This window comes from Octopus bimaculoides, chromosome 5 (genome assembly GCF_046866305.1).
Source record: "Octopus bimaculoides isolate indiv1 chromosome 5, ASM4686630v1, whole genome shotgun sequence".
Lineage (NCBI taxonomy): Eukaryota > Metazoa > Mollusca > Cephalopoda > Octopoda > Octopodidae > Octopus > Octopus bimaculoides.
The window spans coordinates 65729627-65749614 of record NC_142932.1 but is presented as its reverse complement, the minus strand read 5'-3'; the positions used below and the strand labels follow the sequence as shown (position 1 = coordinate 65749614).

The following is a 19988-nucleotide window of genomic DNA, read 5'->3' as shown; positions in this document are numbered from 1 at the left end:
TGTTTTGAATGCAGCTGACAACCGGTATTGTTCTTATCGGCTCGAAAAATGGCGAAATAAGTTACAGTTTCGACCAGAAACCCCTTGGTATCTGTACTTCACAAGACTTGCAGCTGTGAAGAGAAATCGTCGAATCACCATCCGTAAGTTATCAGAGGATGTGCAGATTAATTACGGTTCAGTTCAGTCCATTATCACTGAAGATTTGAGTATGAGACGCTTGTCTGCCAATTTTGTGCCGATACTGCTTTCAGCTGACCAAAAAGACACTCGGGTTTCAGTTGCACAGGATCTCCTTGATTGTGTCGAAAACGATAAAAACCTTTCGAAAATTGCGTAGGCCTCTAAGCAGGTATCGCCAAGCTTGTGGCAAAATTTGAAGCAAATTCTCTGCTCAACTTTCTCTGTCATGGTCAATGTGACGATCACACGCTACACACCTTCCTTCGAAGCATTGCTGTAAACAGTGGAAGTGTCCTAGAACGGTAAAACTTAGCGCGCATGCACAGCAGAGTTCAAGGTCAGTCTGTGCCAAGCAGCTTTACTTTGCATGCTTTAGCTTCGTTATTATAGCAACAGTCCCGATACTTATTGATCAGACCTAGCATATATATATATATATATATATATATATATATATATATATAAAACATAGACTTTGGAAGCGTCGAATATGTTTGGTATTTAACAGACAAGAAGGTAAATTTCAAACGCAGTATAGCTGTGAAAACAGCAGAAAGGTTGGGTATTTATAAGGGTAAAATACCCAATCTTTCTGCAGTTTTCACGGCGATACTGCGTTCTAAATATTACTTTCTTGTCTGTAAAATACCAAACCCATTCGACGCTACAAAAGTTTGCTTATAAAATGTTGTCGCATTTCAAAAGCTATTATTAGTTAGCGTTAAAATTGATGGTAATTGTTGTCAGTGGGCCGTTTAACTTGATGATAAAGTACTCAGCCGGTATCTGAGGTGTACGGGATCGAGTCCCGTAGTTGCTTTGAACTTACAAACTTTTGCATTAGAAAACAACACCTTTTTTTTTTACTTTTTTCATTGTGTGTATGTGTGTGTGTGTATCCACGACTCTTCAAGCATATAAAACGGTGTACCTATGTAGTTTCTGAATTTGCTAGAAATAACTAGATGTCCCTCAACTGATATCTTACTGCCTTAAACAAAAGGTGCACAGTGGATACTGTAATCCATGATACACCATGTCAGATGGGATAGCTCGAGTTGGAATATCTTCGATTTGCTTATTCAAGATCAAATCGATATACCCGTGTGTGCGAGTGTGTGTATTTGTATGTGTATGTGTGAGAGAGAGAGAGGGGAAGAGAAGGTGAGAAGAGAGAGATAAAGGGAGAAAGAGACAGACAAAGAGAAAGAGAGAGAGAGAGAGAGGAGAGAGAGAGGGAGAGAAAGAGAGAAGAGAGGGATAAAGGGAGAAAGAGACAGACAAAGAGAAAGAATGAGAGAGAGGAGAGAGAGAAATACAGAGAAAGATAGAATGAGAAAGAGAGTCAGAGAGTAGGTGATAACAATGCGTCAATATATATTTTAAGCAGACTGACATTTTTAGTTCGAGGAAACAGAAAGCCGAGATACACGTGTCATTTTGAGGGACACTAGGGAGATGAATGAAGTAAAATTATTGCAACTGGCTCAGGAAATCAGATGATATGCGGGGATGACAGTTCACCTCTGCTCTGTGTTACTTGCTACAACTATTTTATTCTGTATTTTGTATAATTCAATAATGACTTATAAAATGAGCATAGGATTACATGTCATTGGCGTGGTTCAATAAAACATTCCCAGTATTTGACTGGTATTTTATTGAAGCTGTTCTCATTCAAAAGATAAAGATATTCCACAAAATATTGTGAGTCATTTAGTTTGAATACAAAGTACGAGAGAGAGAGAGAGAGAGAGAGAGAGAGAGAGAGAGAGAGAGAGAGAGAGAGGAGTGGGGAAGGGGAAAGTACAAGAGAAGAAGAGGGGAGAGAAAGAAGAGAGGAAAAGGAGATGGAGGGATAGAGGGGGAAAGTTTTACATTATGTGTTCAACTGCGTTTATCGATTTTCTGTTTGAGTTTTCATACAAACCTCGATGATAACCTTGATAATTTCCATGATCCTGCATGTGGTCGTTCACAGTTTTAGAAATTGTTCCCAAATCCCCCTCGGTTCATACCCTATCCTTCCGTTTTATTTACACATTAGATGTCGTAGTACTAGATATAGAAAAAGACGGGATTTTCACGGATGAGACGTCTTTAATTCTTGCCGACCTGGGGTTGGGGTTAAACGACAACAATGAACAAGTTATATTAATATCTCAATTAAACAACACATGATTCGACTGGCAGCCAAAGAATTTCAACAACTTTCAATACTTGGGAAGAACATATTTAGGTTGACAGCTACTGCTACTGGTGCTATGTCAGAGCCAGTTCCTTCCTAGTCGTGATACCAACATGTCGACACTCCTAATAAAGATTGTATTTTGTAATATTACACTTTTACACCGTTGAACTAACGAGAGATAGTAAAGAGGTTCCAAAGTTTAAAGTATCGGGTTTCATACCAAGCTTTATTGGAATGGTACACATATGTCAAACAGATTTCTTCACACCGTACTCATTCAATAGTGAAAGAATCGGGATTGCGGAATTAGGGGGAAAACTTCTTTCACTATACCTCCATCACTATTGCGCGCTCGGGTACTCCAGTATTAATGTATGTATTGGGTGGTCGACTTGAGCATTCACCCGGTTTAACACAACCACGGGACATTGTGTGTCCCTTCAGCGTTCAAAACTAAGTCTCCGACTTGATGCTGTCTTCCTTCCTTCCTTCCTCACCAGTATCACGAAGGCTCTACAAAAGGTCATAGGCATACCTTTCCCTTCCGACTAGAAAACTGTGTGTGTGTGTGTGTGCGCGCGCGCACGTATGTCTGTGTGTATGTATGTATGTATGTATGTATGTATGTCATTATTCAGCTTTATTTCAAGATTTCTTGCTAATAGAGAAAGAGTCAGTTTCTGACCTAGATCCAAGGCTCCCTCATTAGAGTTTTAACAACATTAACAGGGTACTTTTGTATGTATGTATGTATTTGTGCAACTTCGTACGTTTTATTTTATGTATGTATTCTCATGCATATAGTTACATATCTAGACATGCTCATATATACTTAAATGATAAACTTCTGAAAAGTTTTACTAATTTTTACAGTTCCAGTGATCGATTGGATCTGTAGTCTTCAAATCAGCTTTCTTTTTCCTGGTTTTGAGAAGCCTAATTTCTCAAGATTGGTATTTAGGTAGTGTAAATACCAAGTGCACCTCTAGTTACAGGTATGTATGTAGGTATATATGTATGAAAACGCACACCCGCAAACACTTACCCACTTACACAAACATGCATAGTTATATAGATGGTCAGTTTGCTAAACACCTGATAGGCTATATAACCCCACCCTCCCCTCCTCACGCTAATCGCTGTATGCCATTATTAACCAGTTCCATCAACTTTTACCAAACAACACAAAATATTACAGCTGACCAAATATCAAAATGAAATATTACACACACACACACACACACACACACACACACACACACACACACACACACACACACACACACACATATATATGAGAAGAAACAAACTTCTTTATCCACATTCAAACACGCTTTCTAATCTGTCGCTAGGCCGATAGGAGTATATTATGTATATATATATATATATTTATATATATATATATATATATATATATATATATATATATATATATATATATATATATATATATGTATATACATATATATATGTATATATATATATATATATATATATATATATATATATGTATGTATGTGTGTGTGTGTGTGTGTGTGTTGTGTGTGTGTGTGTGTGTGTGTGTGTGTATAAGGTAATGTTGTAATGTAGAGCACACCTTTATACAACTCGGTAACTTTTTACTTTCTTTTTAATTGAAGTATTTGGTAAAGGGGTGGGGGTTAAATGGTATTTCTCATACTTTAGATGATATTCTTGGCACCGGTTTTGCTGAATATGGTTACAACAGGTTTCGTATGGGCTGGAAGTTGTTATTATCATTAGAGGGATCATCAACTCACGCTGGAGCAGCCGCGGCGGCAGCAAATAAGTTAATGAACATAGATACTTAAAAAATAAAGCTCCAAGCTATATCAAAGGCACAAAACTTATGATAAGAGGAGTGTGCGATGTATTAAGCTTTAGAGTTCAGTATTTTTCTGTTGCTTAAAGTACGTTTAAAAAAATAACTAGAATACTAGACTCAGATTTGTTACTATTTAAACAGTATTAGAATGAGAAGAATAACGGAACAACCACAAAACCGTTAAAAAAGAAACAAGGCAGGAGAACTTATTTTAAAACAAATACTGGAAAGCTGAATCAGTCATACTCGGGTGGACCATGATCAAAGGTGTTCTGGCTATGGGCATTTTCCGTCGTTGTGTATTAAGAGGTATAACGAGTAGACGATAATATTGAATTAGAGGGAATTTTAGCGGCTATTTTGTAGCAGACAGAATGACCATGTAGATGCTTCCCCGTTAATTGAAATGATAATTCTCTATATTTAATAGCTGTAACTCACTGGGAAGGACTTTTCTTAGAGAAGAGAACATACACACACACACACACACACACACACACACGCACACACACACTCACGCACACACAAACACACAACTATATATGTAACTGTTTATATGTGCATCTGTATATAGACAACACACTTTCCGAATTTCGTAATTTCAAAATCTCCTGATCTCACTTAGGCACAGCAAATCTATTCCACCTGAACTATTTTCTTCTGTGTAAGTGACATTCGTACAGTATGTAACAGGCCGCAATATGTCTAGCATTGAAGTAGAGATTCTGAAAAGCCGGTCATGAAACATTTAACTATATAGTACCTCACTAAAGGCTACGTCTGAGATGTTCTGGCATGATAAGAATTCTCAATGATTTTATAACCAGTTCTGTTAGAGAAAGAAACTGTAATTGAAAAAGCATTCTTTATCCAGCATTAATTTTTCTTGCAAAATCCCGACAAATCATAAGGTGATAGTATTCTGAATATTACCCTCTCAGAAACAGCTCCACTCCCGAATGCTAAACTTCTGTGCTTTTTGGGTGTACATCGAGCCCTACAGCAAACTAGTGGGGTTCGGACTTATCTGAGCTTTTCAGTCTGACAGTGCAAGATTTCTCCCGAACGGGCCAACGATTCGTCAGAGGTTTAACCCTAAGGTACCACTGGTGGTCATTTTCAGTTGACTAGTGAAGCAATGTAAAATGAAATATTTTGCTCAAGAACGCAACAAGTCACCTGATTTGATAATCGAACCTACATCATGAAAGAGAAATTTCTTGAATCAATATCTGGATTAGCTAATATCGATTTGCAAACAAAAGGGAGCCAACTGAGAGAGGAATTGGGGAGAAATTCAAATGACACCAGAAATCTTCGGTAGGACACGATTTGTTAAGACGTGTGTGTGTGTGTGTGTGTGTGTGTGTGTGTGTGTGTTTGTGTGTGTGTGTGTGTGTGTGTGTGTGTGTGTGAGTATGAATGTACTGTCTGTGTGTATGAGAGAGTGCTGAAAAATACAAGGCTTTAAGGCCTGGTCGAAGGCCCGACCTTCCGAGTTCTTTTACAGTCGCTTAGAAAGACTAAAGGACTGCTGCAATAAGTGTTTGTAACTGAGAAAGGAATATGTTGAATAAAATCATAATTAACTGATCCTCTTGTATTTTCTTTTACCCAAAACCAGGAACTTTTCAGCACCCCCTCGTATGTGTGTGTGTGTGTTTGTGTGTCTGTCAGTACCTATACCTGTGTGTATGTCTGTATGTGTGTGTGTATGTGTGTGTGTGTGTATGTGTGTGTGCTTGTGTGTGCGTGCGTGTGTATGCGTGTGTGTGTGTGTGTGTGTGAGCGAGTGAGAGGAAGAGAGAGAGAAAGAAAGAGAGTAAGAGAGAGAAAGAAAGAGAGTAAGAGAGAGAGAGAGAAAGAGAGAGAGAGAGATAGAGAGAGAAAGAGAAAGAGAGAAAGAGAGAGAGAGAATGGGTGAGTGAGCGGATTTACTAAACGTGTCAGTCAGAATGACGTTAGTTTTTCGCGCCAAATATTAAACGGAACGCCTTTTTCATTGAGCCACGCTATTTCCACGTTTTACTCGTACATCTAAACGTAACTAACGTAATACGAGACGCCTTAACGTGCACTGGCTAACGTTGTTGCTGTTGTTGTTGCTGATGGTGGTGGTGATGGCTTGGTTTGTAAACAGTCGGCTGTTTAACTGCACGCATGACTGTATAGGTGTGAGGATAATGTGGGATGGAGCAGTATTTCCTACGTTCTCTGTTATATGTCAAGGTGGCCAACGTTACACGAGGTAGTTATAGAGACATTCACGGCATCTTCAACGTGTACCGAATAACACTGTTGTTGTTGTTTAACCCTAGCATCAGGCCTGTTAGAACAGACCTATGATGAATGATATTCTACTCGGGACAATCCCGTCCCCTTCCTCTGTGCTGGTAACCCAGGATCCCATTATTTAACATCTTTTCAAAACTAGTTGAGTGTGACTGAAAGGAATTTTAACTGCAATTTCTAGTAGGCGAAGAGACCACGTAGAGGATCTTTCGTTTACTTGTGATTTCAAGAATGCAGGAAATGGGATATACAGGTTCCTGGCAGCAGCAGCAACAGTCCCGCAGTGAGTTGATAGTGTCGGTAGCAACGTTATAAACAATGGTGGAGGGGTTTACGTCGCTACAATGTTGCTGCTAACGTTGTTACCAATTGCGGGGTGGGAACGGGGGTGGGGAGGACGTGGCGGTATCGGGATATGTTTATTTTCAGATTTACGGAATTTAAAGTAGAAACATTACCTGCCAACATTACTACTGTCTGATGGTGATGGTGGTGGTGGTGGTGGTGGTGGTGGTGGTGGTGGTGGTGGTGGGGCAGCAGTAGCGGCGCTGGCGACGTAGGTGATGGCGGTGGTTTTGATAGTGGTGGTGGTCGTAGTAGTGGTGGTGGGAATGGTGATAGTGGTGATTGTGATGGTGGGGGTAGTTGTGGTTGTGGCTGTGGATGTGGCTGAGGAGATTGTGGTGATGGTGGTAGTAGTGGTGATGGTGGAGGTAGTGGTGGTGATGGTAGTGGTAGTGATGGTGGTGGTAGTGATAGTTGTAGTTAGGGCTGTAGTGGTAGCGTTGGTGGTGTGGCTCTGCTGAAGATAGCAACTTCGCTAACAGCAGCAGTAGTAGAGATAATCAGAGTAATAAAACAGTTTATTAATGCAATTTCAGTGTAGTAATAACAGGAGCAGTGCGTGCAGACATAGAGCCTCTTCAGGAACAATCCCATTTCCATTAGTTAGAGGGATCACTATTTGTGTCCTTATAAGAAGAGAGATTAATGAGAAGAAAGAAGAAAATGGTCCTTGAATTCAAAACTAACTTCATTAGTGTTGTACACGTTTGTAAAACCTGAAGCTGATAAAATATACCAGACAAAAGACAGTGAAGACAAGAACAACAAAGACGAGGTTGATAGAAAATTTACTACTAACACTGATAATATTCACCATAATTAATTTACCCTTTATCGTGAAAGAAAGTAGAACTGTAGGTTAGTTTAAATACTATCCTGCAACATTTAATCTTGTATTCTTCGTTCTAATTCCACATATCACCTTCCATCTTTCCGCTGTCGACAAAATAAATATTCTAAGAAAGTAAAACATTACAGAGAAAGCAGAGATAATTTTCTTAATTCATACTTGATTTACTACTGTCTCCACACTCTATTCAGGGTCAAACATAATGGGGGTCTACTTCTCGTTCTGATCCGTTCAATAAAACATCATTAACATAGAGATTGACTAAATTGATTATTTATGGAACTAGGAATCACCATGAGAAATTTCAGAGTTTTTGAGAGTTAGTGCCAATGAAAAAGAGATGAACATCACACAATCTAATTTCTCTTCCACGTGTACCGTACAGCCCTAAAACTATCATGCCTTCCAAACTGAAACCGATCCTTTTTATTCTTTGTCAAAAAGATTTCCACTAAATTTGCAAAATCCTCTTTCTCTTCACTTGATGGTTCTGTGAGTAGTACACCGCAGAGTAATCCTCCTTCTTCGCCGCCCACTTCGCAGCCAACTATACACTATATACACTTGGTAAAACTCCAAAGCTAGTTTCCCTTTCCACACTTCCAGGTCCACAACAATTCACACGCCAAATGCTAAAAGTACCTTCAGAGACAGCTATTAACGACAACCTCCAGCACCTTGAATGTCACTCACTCTTTAAATGCCTCAAATATGGTTTCTGTAAAGCCAGAAACATTGGTAACCAACTTTCGTACACTCCTTATCTCGTCTTGAAGGAATTTGGTGGAAGTAATGTTGTCACTGTCTTTTATATCAACGAAATTTTTGACTGTGTCTGGCATGCCAGTTTCTTATCGAAGCTTCCTTCCTGCCCGTAGGCTCTACTTGATTCTCATTTCTTGGATCAGTAGCTTCCTATTAGATTCCTCTATTCTACTATTGTTGCATGTGTTGACGGAGATATCAGTTCTTGGCATGCTCCAAGGTTTGGTTTTATTCCCGTTTCCTTCCTTCTGTACACCAATGATTTCCTGTTACGTACAATAAATTTCCACTCTTCTGCCGATGACACTACTCTTCATTTCCGCCTAATCTTTCCCACCCACGCACCATTCAATCACAATCTTGACATCATGAAAAAGACCTCAAAAGTATCTTCTATTGACGATATGCCAATCTTGTCTCTGACAACAGCCAAACATAAACCCTACTGATTTTATTAAAAAAAAAAAAAAATACAACCCCATAACCATGACCTGCACTCAAATATAGCCATCAAAATCACTGAAATGTTGGACCTCCCTGTCAATGAAAATAACTCTCAGCAAAACCCATTATTAACATAGCTAGGACTACATCTCAACGACTGACCTTTCTCTTCGGGGTCAGAAGACACTTCACCCCCAACAAAGTTCAGTTGTGGTCCACAATGAAATATTGTACTCACATATAGGATGATGTTGTTTTAATCTATACTGATATCCTAGACCTCATCCAGAAATGTGCCACGTAACTGACTGATATCAAGTTACTCACATACACACTCTACTCTCTTACTCTCAGGTACACTGTCTTTTCTCTCTGCCTCTTCTGCTAATGTTCCTCGGAGCTGGCTGAGCATAAGCCTCCCCCGCTCCACTCAGATATTCCAGTCCCAATTGTTTCTCCTCCACTCAACTCCCCCAGACCTTTCACTAATCACTAATCACTTCATTTCCAAGAACGTCAGCCCTTCGTTCACAAAGGTTTAAGTGGTACATTAATGACATCGATCTCACTGATCTAGGAAAGCCTGTGGAAGCTATGGGCAGAGCTCTTCCCTCCAGGTGCAACAAAAATCTACCCCACTCACCAAAAAAACAGGTAATTGGTAGATGTCTAGTGTGACGGGGATGTTTCGGTAAAGTTACATTGTTTCCTACTTACAAATGAATTACTTTCATTTTCATCACTGAAACTACACAACTAGTTACTCCATGAATTCCACGACATGTCAAAGGTCTGTCGGATAAAACTCATCCCACGGGACTTAACAACAGCAAAAATAATAACATTACCAATGATATATTGCTGTTGCTTAGCTCCAGATTAGCCGTTATTGAATAGACTTATGATCAAAGCCATTTCAACCGCAACTATCCTCGATATTATATTTTCTAATGTGTACTTCATTTTCATGATGGGAAAGTATAATTTGAAGAATATATGGTTGCACTTTCCAGCAGTTACAGTGCCACATAGCAGCTCTAGTTGTGCGACAACAGCAGGGTGTGTCTAAGAAAATGGTTAGCAAGCAGTCAGAGGTTTATCTATCAACAGATACGCTTACAAAATACCACACGAACTTGTTTTCCAAATCTGATTCTAGAACAGAGCAACTTTACTTGACGTTGCTATAACAACAGCAACAGCAACTGATGGAGTAATTGAGCAACATTTCCCAGTAAATGTTGTTATCTATTTTACCTCACCGCACTCACAATAATCCACACATACTTCAGGGTTTTATTTTTTTCTTGTTTTTCTTATTTACTTTAAACATTTTTAGCTTGCTTCTGACAATATTTTTATTTTGCTATAAATATTTTATTATACATTGTTATGCCACACAAGTATTTCCACCCCCACCCACACACATACCTCATAAGGGAAGATACACAGCTAGAGATTTAAGTTTCAACAGGAATAAGATAATTTTTGAAACATATTTCTTTGTGGTTATTGTTGGTTTTCTTCTTCTTCTTCTCCTCCTCCTCCTCCTCCTCCTCCTCCTCCTCCTCCTCCTCCTCCTCCTCCTCCTCCTCCTCCTCCTCCTCCTTCTTCTTCTTCTTCTTCTTCTTCTTCTTCTTCTTCTTCTTCTTCTTCTTCTTCTTCTTCTTCTTCTTCTTCTTCTTCTTCTTCTTCTTATTATTATTATTATTATTATTATTATTCAAGCTGACAGAATCGTTAGCGTGCCAGACAAAATGCTTAGCAGCATTTCTTGTGGTTTTACGTTCTTAGAAAGAATTATTATTATTATTATTATTATTATTATTATTATTATTATTATTATTATTATTATTATTATTATTATTATTATTATTACTAAGGCGGCGAGCTGGCAGAATTGTTAGCACGCCGGACGAAATGCTTAGCAGTATTTCGTCTGTCTTTATGTTCTGAGTTCAACTGCCGCCGGAGTCGACTTTGCCTTTCATCCTTTCGGAGTCGATAAACTAAGTACCAGTTATGCACTGGAGTCGATGTAATCGACTCATCCCCTCCTCCAAATCTTCAGGCCTTGTGCCTATAGTAGAAAGGATTGTTGTTATTATTATTATTATTATTATTATTATTATTATTATTATTATTATTATTATTATTATTATTATTCAGTAGTTTTATTTTTATAGCGTGCTTTCACTTGACTACCGAGCGCAGCTCTGTGTACCTTGGGTATGTGCTGTGGTTTGCTGTGATGCTCTTATGGTTACTGTATTGAAAGTGTCTTGCGTAGGATGTGTGCAGTGCCCAGCAGTGCAATTTTCTGTATGTTATATATATTTGTAAGTCCTGGTAACAACAACAACAACAACAACAGCAACAAGATGGTTATGTCTTTGGTGTTGATGTCATTTGAAATTGTTCTCTAGGTGTCTGATATAATGAACGGTTAACCTGACCCGACCTGATCTGACATAATACCTTACTAACTCTATCCATTGACTTGACTGCATATACTACTGACAATGGCTATAATTAGAGGTTAATAGTGATGAGGAATGTGGAAGTTAAGTCGCAAGCAATTTAATTATAATTAATTATAATTGTGTCTGAATATGCATATGCATATGATTATGTATCAATGAGTGTGTGCATGTATTTGTGTGTGTGTTTGCGCGCGCGCGTATGTCTGTATCTGTTTAGATTTATAGTCATACACACGCTCGCGCACAATCACACACAGATTAGATAGATAGATATGGATGTGCTTGTATGTATTTATAAACTCAAGTTATGTATAACGTGTGCGTTATATATATGTATATGTGTGTATGTATGTGTGTGTATATGTAATCTGAGTGTAACATATAGGTGTGTGTGAGTACGTATGCTGAAGAGGATCAAAATATCTCATTCAGTTGTAACGTCAATTTTCCCGCCAAAAATAAGAGCAAGATGGTGCCACCGTCTGATTGAAGTTATAAACATTGTGGCGGCGGCGGTGATGATGGCGGCTTAGAAATAAATAGTCGGCTGACATGTTGATTGCGTCTGTGTGTGTGTGTGTGTGTGAGAGAGAGAGAGAGAGAGAGAAAGAGAGAAAGAGAGAGAGAGGGAGAGAGAGAAACGGTGAATGAACGAGGAAGTGGGTGGAGGAGGAAGGAGGGGAAGCGGTGTTTCTAACGTTGCAGCTGTTATGTTGCACGTGAACGTCGGTTAACGTAACCTGATACAGTTTCTACGCTCGCGTACCCCTCCTGCTGTACTGAATGACGTTGTGGGTGAGAGGGAAGGTCTGGGAGGTGGGGAGGAAGGCGGAATTCCCGACAGTTATGACGTCACATAAGGCGACGGTGGCGATGGTGATGGAGAAGGTAACTATTTGTGGCAGTGAATAACGTAGGGGAGGGAGAGGAGACGGAATTTTACGGTGGTGAAGGTGACGGTATTAGTAGGTGTGGTGATAACATTGGAATCGACGTTAGTGTGGGAGGAGCAGCTTTGATTGACGGGATAGGGAGGAGCTAGTCAACAGCTGTGGATGGAAGCAGTCGTAGTATCGGTTATGTGCGCACGCGCGTAAGTGTGTGTGTGTGACGATGTTGGTGGTGATGGTGGTGATTGTGGTAGTGTTGGTGATAGTGATGGTAACTGTTCCGTTGTTACCTTTGTAGTTTAACACTATATTGGTCTTATTTGATCCAGCAGACCTAACCATGGACCATCACACCTTTCCTATAACAGAACTGTTGTCTAATGCTTCAGTTTGTATTGATTTGAAGGTGGTTAGCTGCTATTTCTAGCAGTTTGGGTGACCGCGTAACATGGCGGAAGTTCGGAAGCGTGAGGTGAGACGGGGTGGGGAGCGTCGGTAGCTGGTTTTGCGGCAGCAACGGCAGCAGCAGCAGTAGCAGTAGTAGTAATAGTTAGAAGAAAACTGAGGAGGAGGAGAAGGAAGAGGAGGGTGAGGAGGCGGGAAAGAAGGCGGGGAAGGAGAAGACGAAAAAGAAGAGGCAGTAGCTGAAACGGCATAAGCGTCGATACTAGTGGCGGTGGTGGTGGTAACGGCAACGCTAGCATGAATGAGTTTAAAGGAGTTTAGCAACCCCAACTGGGACAACTCTAGCAGCAGCAGCAACGCGATGACAGGAGAATTTGCCGGAAGTAGAGATAAGAAGACGGCAGAAGAATAAAACAATTTCGACGTTAACAGCGTCTTAGACGGTTTCGTTAGCAAGCGTAGCAGTAAAAACGACCGCCTCCACCACCATCACATACTACTACTACTACTACTACTACTACTGCTGCTGCTGCTGCTGCTTCTGCTGCGGCTACTACTACTACTACTACTACTACTACTACTACTACTACTACTGCTACTACTACTACTACTACTACTGCTACTGCTGCTGCTGTTGCCACTGTTACTACTACTACTACTACTACTACTACTACTACTACTACTACTGCTACTACTACTACTACTACTACTGCTACTGCTGCTGCTGCTGCCACTGCAACTGCTACTACTACTACTACTACTACTGCTGCTGCTGCTGCCACTGTTACTACTACTACTACTACTACTACTGTTACTGCTGCTGCTGCTGCTGCTGCTACTACTATTACTACTACTACAACTACTACTACTACTACTACTACTACTACTGCTGCTGCTGCTGCTGCCACTGCAACTGCTACTACTACTACTACTACTACTACTACTACTACTACTACTGCTGCTGCTGCTGCCACTGTTACTACTACTACTACTACTACTACTACTACTACTGCTGCTGCTGCTACTACTATACTACTACTACTACTACTACTACTACTACTACTACTACTACTACTAGTTTACTGCTGCTGCTGCCAATGCTGCTGCTGTTGCAACTACTACCAAGACAGTCATTAACAACGACATCACCCATTACCCATGCCAATACTACATCAACCCGCTATCCCTCCGCTCCACCATCACCACCACAACCACCACCATCAGTATGGACACCACCAGCACCATCGACAACCGTCACCACCACCACTACCAACAATACCGACACTCACTACTCCGCCAACACCGTCACAACCACCACCATCAACACCACCATCAACACTGCCATGACCGTCACTATAAGCATCAACATCGCCTTCGTTAATAATAGCAAGATACCAACAGCAAGTGGTGGTGACGTCATCACAGTCACTGCATCATCATCATCAGCAGCAGCAACAGCATCGTTATCATCATCATGATTCCCTTGCACCATTTCTTTCTCCTATTCCGCCTCCTCTTCTTTCTTCACCTCTTTATCACGACGACGACGACCCCCACCCCCACAACACCCCACCACCACCACCAAAGATGTTGCCAACAGTTTACTGAAAATAACGTTATAATCCCACCCCACGCCACGTTATAATCCCGCCCCCAAAACGCGAGCAGTTCCTATTTATAGGCACATGGCAGGTGAAACACTGCTTGATGATGATGATGATGATGATGATGATATATCTAAAGAACGCCACCGCAAATGTTATCTGTGCAAGTCTGCTGTTGCCATAGAAACGCCATCATTCTAAGGAAGTAGACATCAAAGGAATCTGGTACTACTCTGGATCGCAGCAACAATGACTAGACTTTACCATTTACATCAACCACATCCGGAAGCATCGAAGTGGATGCTCAATCTGCTAGAAATAACAGCCAAATAATCTCAGACCATATCTTACCGTCTTAAAATAAGGACACATTGGACGATGAATTTGTAGATATACAAAGATAGGACGATCATGGCTGGGGCGTCTTTGAGTGTAAGTCTGTTTGATTTTGGATGACGAAAACTTCGACAGGAGGTGTCATTAAGTTAGACACTATCAGAGTCAATGATGGGTGAAATCTATCCAAAGTTAAATAAGTTGTGTGTGTGTGTGTGTGTGTGTGTGTGTGTGTGTGTGTGTGTGTGTGTGTGTGTGTGTGTGTGTGTGTGTGTGTGTACGGTCACATACACACGTTAATGACAAACTTAAAAAATGAAGCCTCAACACGCTATTAGTAGGCAAATAATTTCTTCGAATAGAAATCAGTACCAGTACCATGAGTGTTGTGTTTCGTGCGAGCATATTTGCATTTATTCAATTGGAGTTTGAATGATGGGTAATATCTACCATTTTAAAGGTGAGTGTGTACCATAAGATTTCGTGAGATAACGGATAATGCTAAATGCCTACAATCATGCACTAGTAAGGAAAGAAGAAAAGATATATGAAGGGAAGTATTCATTCAAAGACTCTAGTATTGGTTGCTTACTTGCGAAGGAAAAGATTGACAGTTACTTCGAAATTTCAGCCTTCTACAGATCATATCTTGTGGAGGCACAATGGCCCAGTGATTAGGGCAGTGGACTCGCGGTCATAGGATCGCGGTTTCGATTCCCAGACCGGGCGTTGTGAGTGTTTATTGAGCGAAAACACCTGAAGCTCCACGAGGCTCTGGCAGGGGATGGTGGCGAACCCTGCTGTACTCATCCACCACTACTTTCTCTCACTCTTACTTTGTTTCTGTTGTGCCTGTATTTCATCAGGGCTAGCCTTGTCACACTGTGTCACGCTGAATATCCCCGAGAATTACGTTAAGGGTACACGTGTCTGTGGAGTGCTCAGCCACTTGCACGTTAATTTCACGAGCAGGTTGTTCCGTTGTTCGGATCAACTGGAACCCTCGACGTCGTAAGCGACGGAGTGCCAACAGCGGATCATATCTATGTGTGTGTGTGTAGGTGTGTATGTATAGATAGACAGACTGACAGATAGATAGATAGATGTATTTGTATCTATACATGTACATTCATATCCTAAGTTACATTCCTAGTATAGCACATAAAGTGGTGAAAGACAAACATAAATGCCATAAAATGGAAACAGACGATCACTAAATTACAGCGTCACAATTTCTCTCTCTCTCTTTCTCTCTTTCTCTCTCTATGTATCTATCTATCTTTCCTTCTCTCTTTCTTTCCATCTCCCTCTCTCATTATCTATTACTCTTGTTAGTTATCTAATAACTCTCGTTCGCTAACTACATTGTCTTGTCTATTGCCACTCACCCTCGTCGTCACTCGCCAGATTATAATGTCCTGCAGATATAATAAAGAGAAATCCGGCAATACATGGCTGACATATATAACGGTCAATAAAACGAGTAATTCTTCCCATGAAGCACAGATCTAGTTTTTACATTCGCACTATCGAAGATAACGCGTCTCTTTTGAAAATGACTTACCTCTTGTCTGTTCCATCGGTGGTCGCACCTGAAAACAGACATAAGATATAGTTTTATTACAAGCTTTCAATGTGTCCTCTCAGATATTTGGTCTCTTTATGAGTAAATCCCCATAAAACAAAATATTTGAAATTTGAATGTCGTAAAAGCACAACTTCAACACCACCATATTTAAAAACAGGTTATTATGAGAATCAACGCAGACAAAATTTCAGTATTATAAGATATTTATAGAAAAAAAATTCCCAAAAGAATATTGCAAGAGAAAATAGGGGCCAGAGCTGGTAAGACGTACCAATAAATTTATAGACGGCTCTGAGCTTTCCATGAAGCCAGCAGGAATATTTGCCCTGGTCGCTTTGTTCTATATCGTTTATAATCAAGTTACCATTTGGATTCACCTGTACTCGTGTATCAGTTGAATTAGCGAATCCCATGTAGTTTAAGGTTTTAGTACCATTCTTCCACCAAACCAAACTGTTTAGGTTGGTCCTAGAAAGGATAAATGTGAAAGTGACAACAATAAGGAGAGATAAGGTAGTTGCTACACGCACACACACACACACATACATGCATATATATCATCATCATCATCATCATCATTTAACGTCAGTGTTCCATGCTAGCATTGGTAGGACGGTACCACAAAAGCCGGCCAGGCCGAAGCTTTCACCAGACATCTGTGACTGTCTTGGCAAGATTTTTACAGCTAGATGCCCTTCCTAACACCAACCACTCAACAGAGTGGAGTTTTTATGTGGCACAAGCACAGGTGAGGTCAATTTTGACAAGGTTTTTACAGCTGGACGCCCTTCCGAACTTCAACACTTTACAGTGTGGATTGGGTGCTTTTAAGTGGCACCTGCACTGATAGGGTCACCAACTACTTGCAAGGCAAACACTTTTAAGAGGGGAGGAGGTATTGGAGGAGGTGATGATGTAAAGGTTATAGTGAGACAGATAGATTATGCAAATTATCCTAAACCATAAATGTTCACTCCTTATTTTTTGTTTTTGTACATGTTTACGTCTTAGATAAAACTGGAGTCAAGATATGACAACTGTGTGCCTTAAACATGCACATACTGCTATCCTCTTGAATCTAGAAATATCAAACTGAATTTTTCATTAACGCATCTTAAATCCCGAGAATTCTTGGTGCTTGTGATTATTTCCTCTTTTCATTCTGAGTCGACTCTAAATGGCACTAGACGTTTCAACAAATTAAGAATTTATCTTATATTTAGTATACCATTATTTATTTTGTTGTGAAAATTCATGCCATTGGCCAGTCGTCGTCGTCGTCGTCGTCTTCTTCTTCTTCTTCTTCTTCTTCTTCTTCTTCTTCTTCTTCTTCTTCTTCTTCTTCTTCTTCTTCTTCTTCTTCTTCTTCTTCTTCTTCTTCTTCTTCTTCTTCTTCTTCTTCTTCTTCTTCTTCTTCTTCTTCTTCTTCTTCTTCTTCTTCTTCTTCTTCTTCTTCTTCTTCTTCTTCTTCTTCAGTCTTCGTATTTAGCATTACAGTTAAGGTGTTGTCCGCTATTTCACTTGTTATACTTAGCTTTACTTACTGTCTCCTCCCAACGTACAGTGCTTGATCATCTCGTATGTAAGAGAGCATTTTTTAATGCAAGGCTGATGATGTGCTACTATAATATAAAAGAAAAATATCCCAAAGATTACCTAACTTTTCACATGAAATTTTTATGTATAGTGGCGTTGAAAACGAAGAAATACTGAAACAATTGTAACTGATAATTAGACATGTGCTAAATTCTTTCTTCGTCTTATTTAAATCACACAAACACACACACACACACACACACACACACACACACCTTTTTTCTGCCTTTCGTTGCTTAGACACCGCCTAACACTCACTTTCCCCTGCGATCAGGACCACCACCACTCCCTTCAATTGGATGTCCAATCCTATATAGTTGCAAGCAGTTACCCTGTTTCTTCGCGGAGATTCCCTTCTGATGTGGTCTTCCACAAGTCCTGGAAGTTGGAAGTGTTAGTATAATGCCACTCTACGCAGTTATTTGGTGGTTTTCTTGCTATTTCAGTTTTTTTCTTCTTACCTGGAATAGACACTGACATGTAGGGAAGGATTAAAGGGAGAAGGAGAGCAGAAGATCGAGTACGTAATAAAGTTAAATAAAAGGAGAAATGGAGAAAAGAAAGATAGAGCTGGATATTTGTATACTAGAGAAGTGGAAATAAAGAGGCTACGGGATAGAATAACAGAATTATTGAGAATGAGCAAATGATAGAAAGAATGTAAACGATAGAAAGCGAGAAGGAATTTTGTGCATGATATTGAAGAGTAGAGAAAAGGGATAGGTCGAGAAATGAAGAAAAGACACCGCAATTTCTGATTGAGAGAAATAAGAGAGGGAACTATATGTATATGTGTGTGTTTATATGTGTGTATGTACATGTATGTGAGTACGTTGATAGATAAATAGAGAGAAGAAATAACGAAGTGAATGTGTCAGAATAATGTAGGGAGTGAAAGAATGAGAGCGTAAGAGTAAGGAAGCAAAAACTCCGATTTTTCAAATATAGAAAAGGTAATTTGCAAGTGAAGCAGACGATGACGTTCTTGATAATAAAGAAACTGATCGACTTCGAATTCAAAACTAAAACGAAGATTATTATTGGAAGAAGTCATGATTAATGTTAACTGGAGAGAAGTGCTGAAAAACTACAACAAAACTACAACTCAAGAAGAAACACGAGCAAGTCTGGAGGTAGAAAAATATAAGAATAACAGTAAAATGACAAAATGAAACGCACAAAAATTATGAAGCAAAACTTGAATTAGAAATGAAATTAAGAATTACTAAAATGTGAAAGAAATATACCTTGTCACTTTTTTACGTATACTATACACGTTTATAAGTAATAAACAATCAAATAGCACAAACATTTTCCCCCACTCAATATTGTTTTACCGTTTCGTTTGACTTCATGTAGCTTGTATTTGTCCAACTTCCATGACAGCCTTTTCTTTATAAATTTCACGATAGCAAATCTGTAATTTATGTAGATCTGAATCACCTTTTCAAATTCGTTCGAAATTTTGAATCTAAAGGCGCGAAAATCTTAAATGATTTCTTAATATTTGGAACGGTTCTTCTAAAAGAATAAAGTTTCGATTGTTAGATTTTCTTTAGCTTCCATATGTCTCTTCATTTCTTTGAAGTCTTCGTTTGTGACACATTGGCTTCGTGACTGAAACACACTTTGTGTCATTCGTAGAAATATTAATGTGCAATTGGGTATTAATGACATCTACAATCAGTTATGTTTTATTTAGAACAATCTCTAATGTTTCTTCAAATCCTCTAAAATTGTTAATAAATTAAAGAGGACAGAATTTATTCTCAAACTCTCCAATATACATTTTTTTTCTGTAATTTGTTCCATGCTCTTTTGAAGGAATCCCGAAATCCTTTCAGTATCGTAACCGCCCATCACTTTATCAATAACATTTATGTATAGATCAAATGTGTGCCAAAGATAATATTCTTTAAATGTTACCACAGCACTATGTTCTATTAGTCGTCAAAGTAATGTATATCTGATAGTACAAACATTAATCTAACATTTAGATGGTAATGATGTACATATTGCTAGTGGTAATCTACATTCTACACGATGAATAACATGGACAATATTTTTTTTTTTAATCTAAACCAATGTTCAATCATTTTCTTTTATTTTCTATATGTCTTAAAGGCCTTTAAGTGCCCTTGGATTTATTTCTTTGAATAAAATAAATAAC

The 19988-nt window shown here is 39.3% G+C and overlaps 1 protein-coding gene across 1 annotated transcript in view; it reads right to left on the bottom strand.

Annotated features, from left to right (window-relative positions):
- The window catches only part of LOC106870415 (uncharacterized), a 141363-nt gene that overhangs the window by 7849 nt on the left and 113526 nt on the right, over positions 1-19988 (bottom strand). Inside the window, exons 13-14 of the mRNA XM_089352355.1 lie at positions 16495-16690; positions 16199-16226 (exon numbers count right to left, since the gene is read on the bottom strand). Of these exons, the coding sequence (XP_089208481.1) occupies positions 16199-16226; positions 16495-16690 (224 nt within the window). The remainder of the gene's footprint in view (positions 1-16198; positions 16227-16494; positions 16691-19988) is intronic.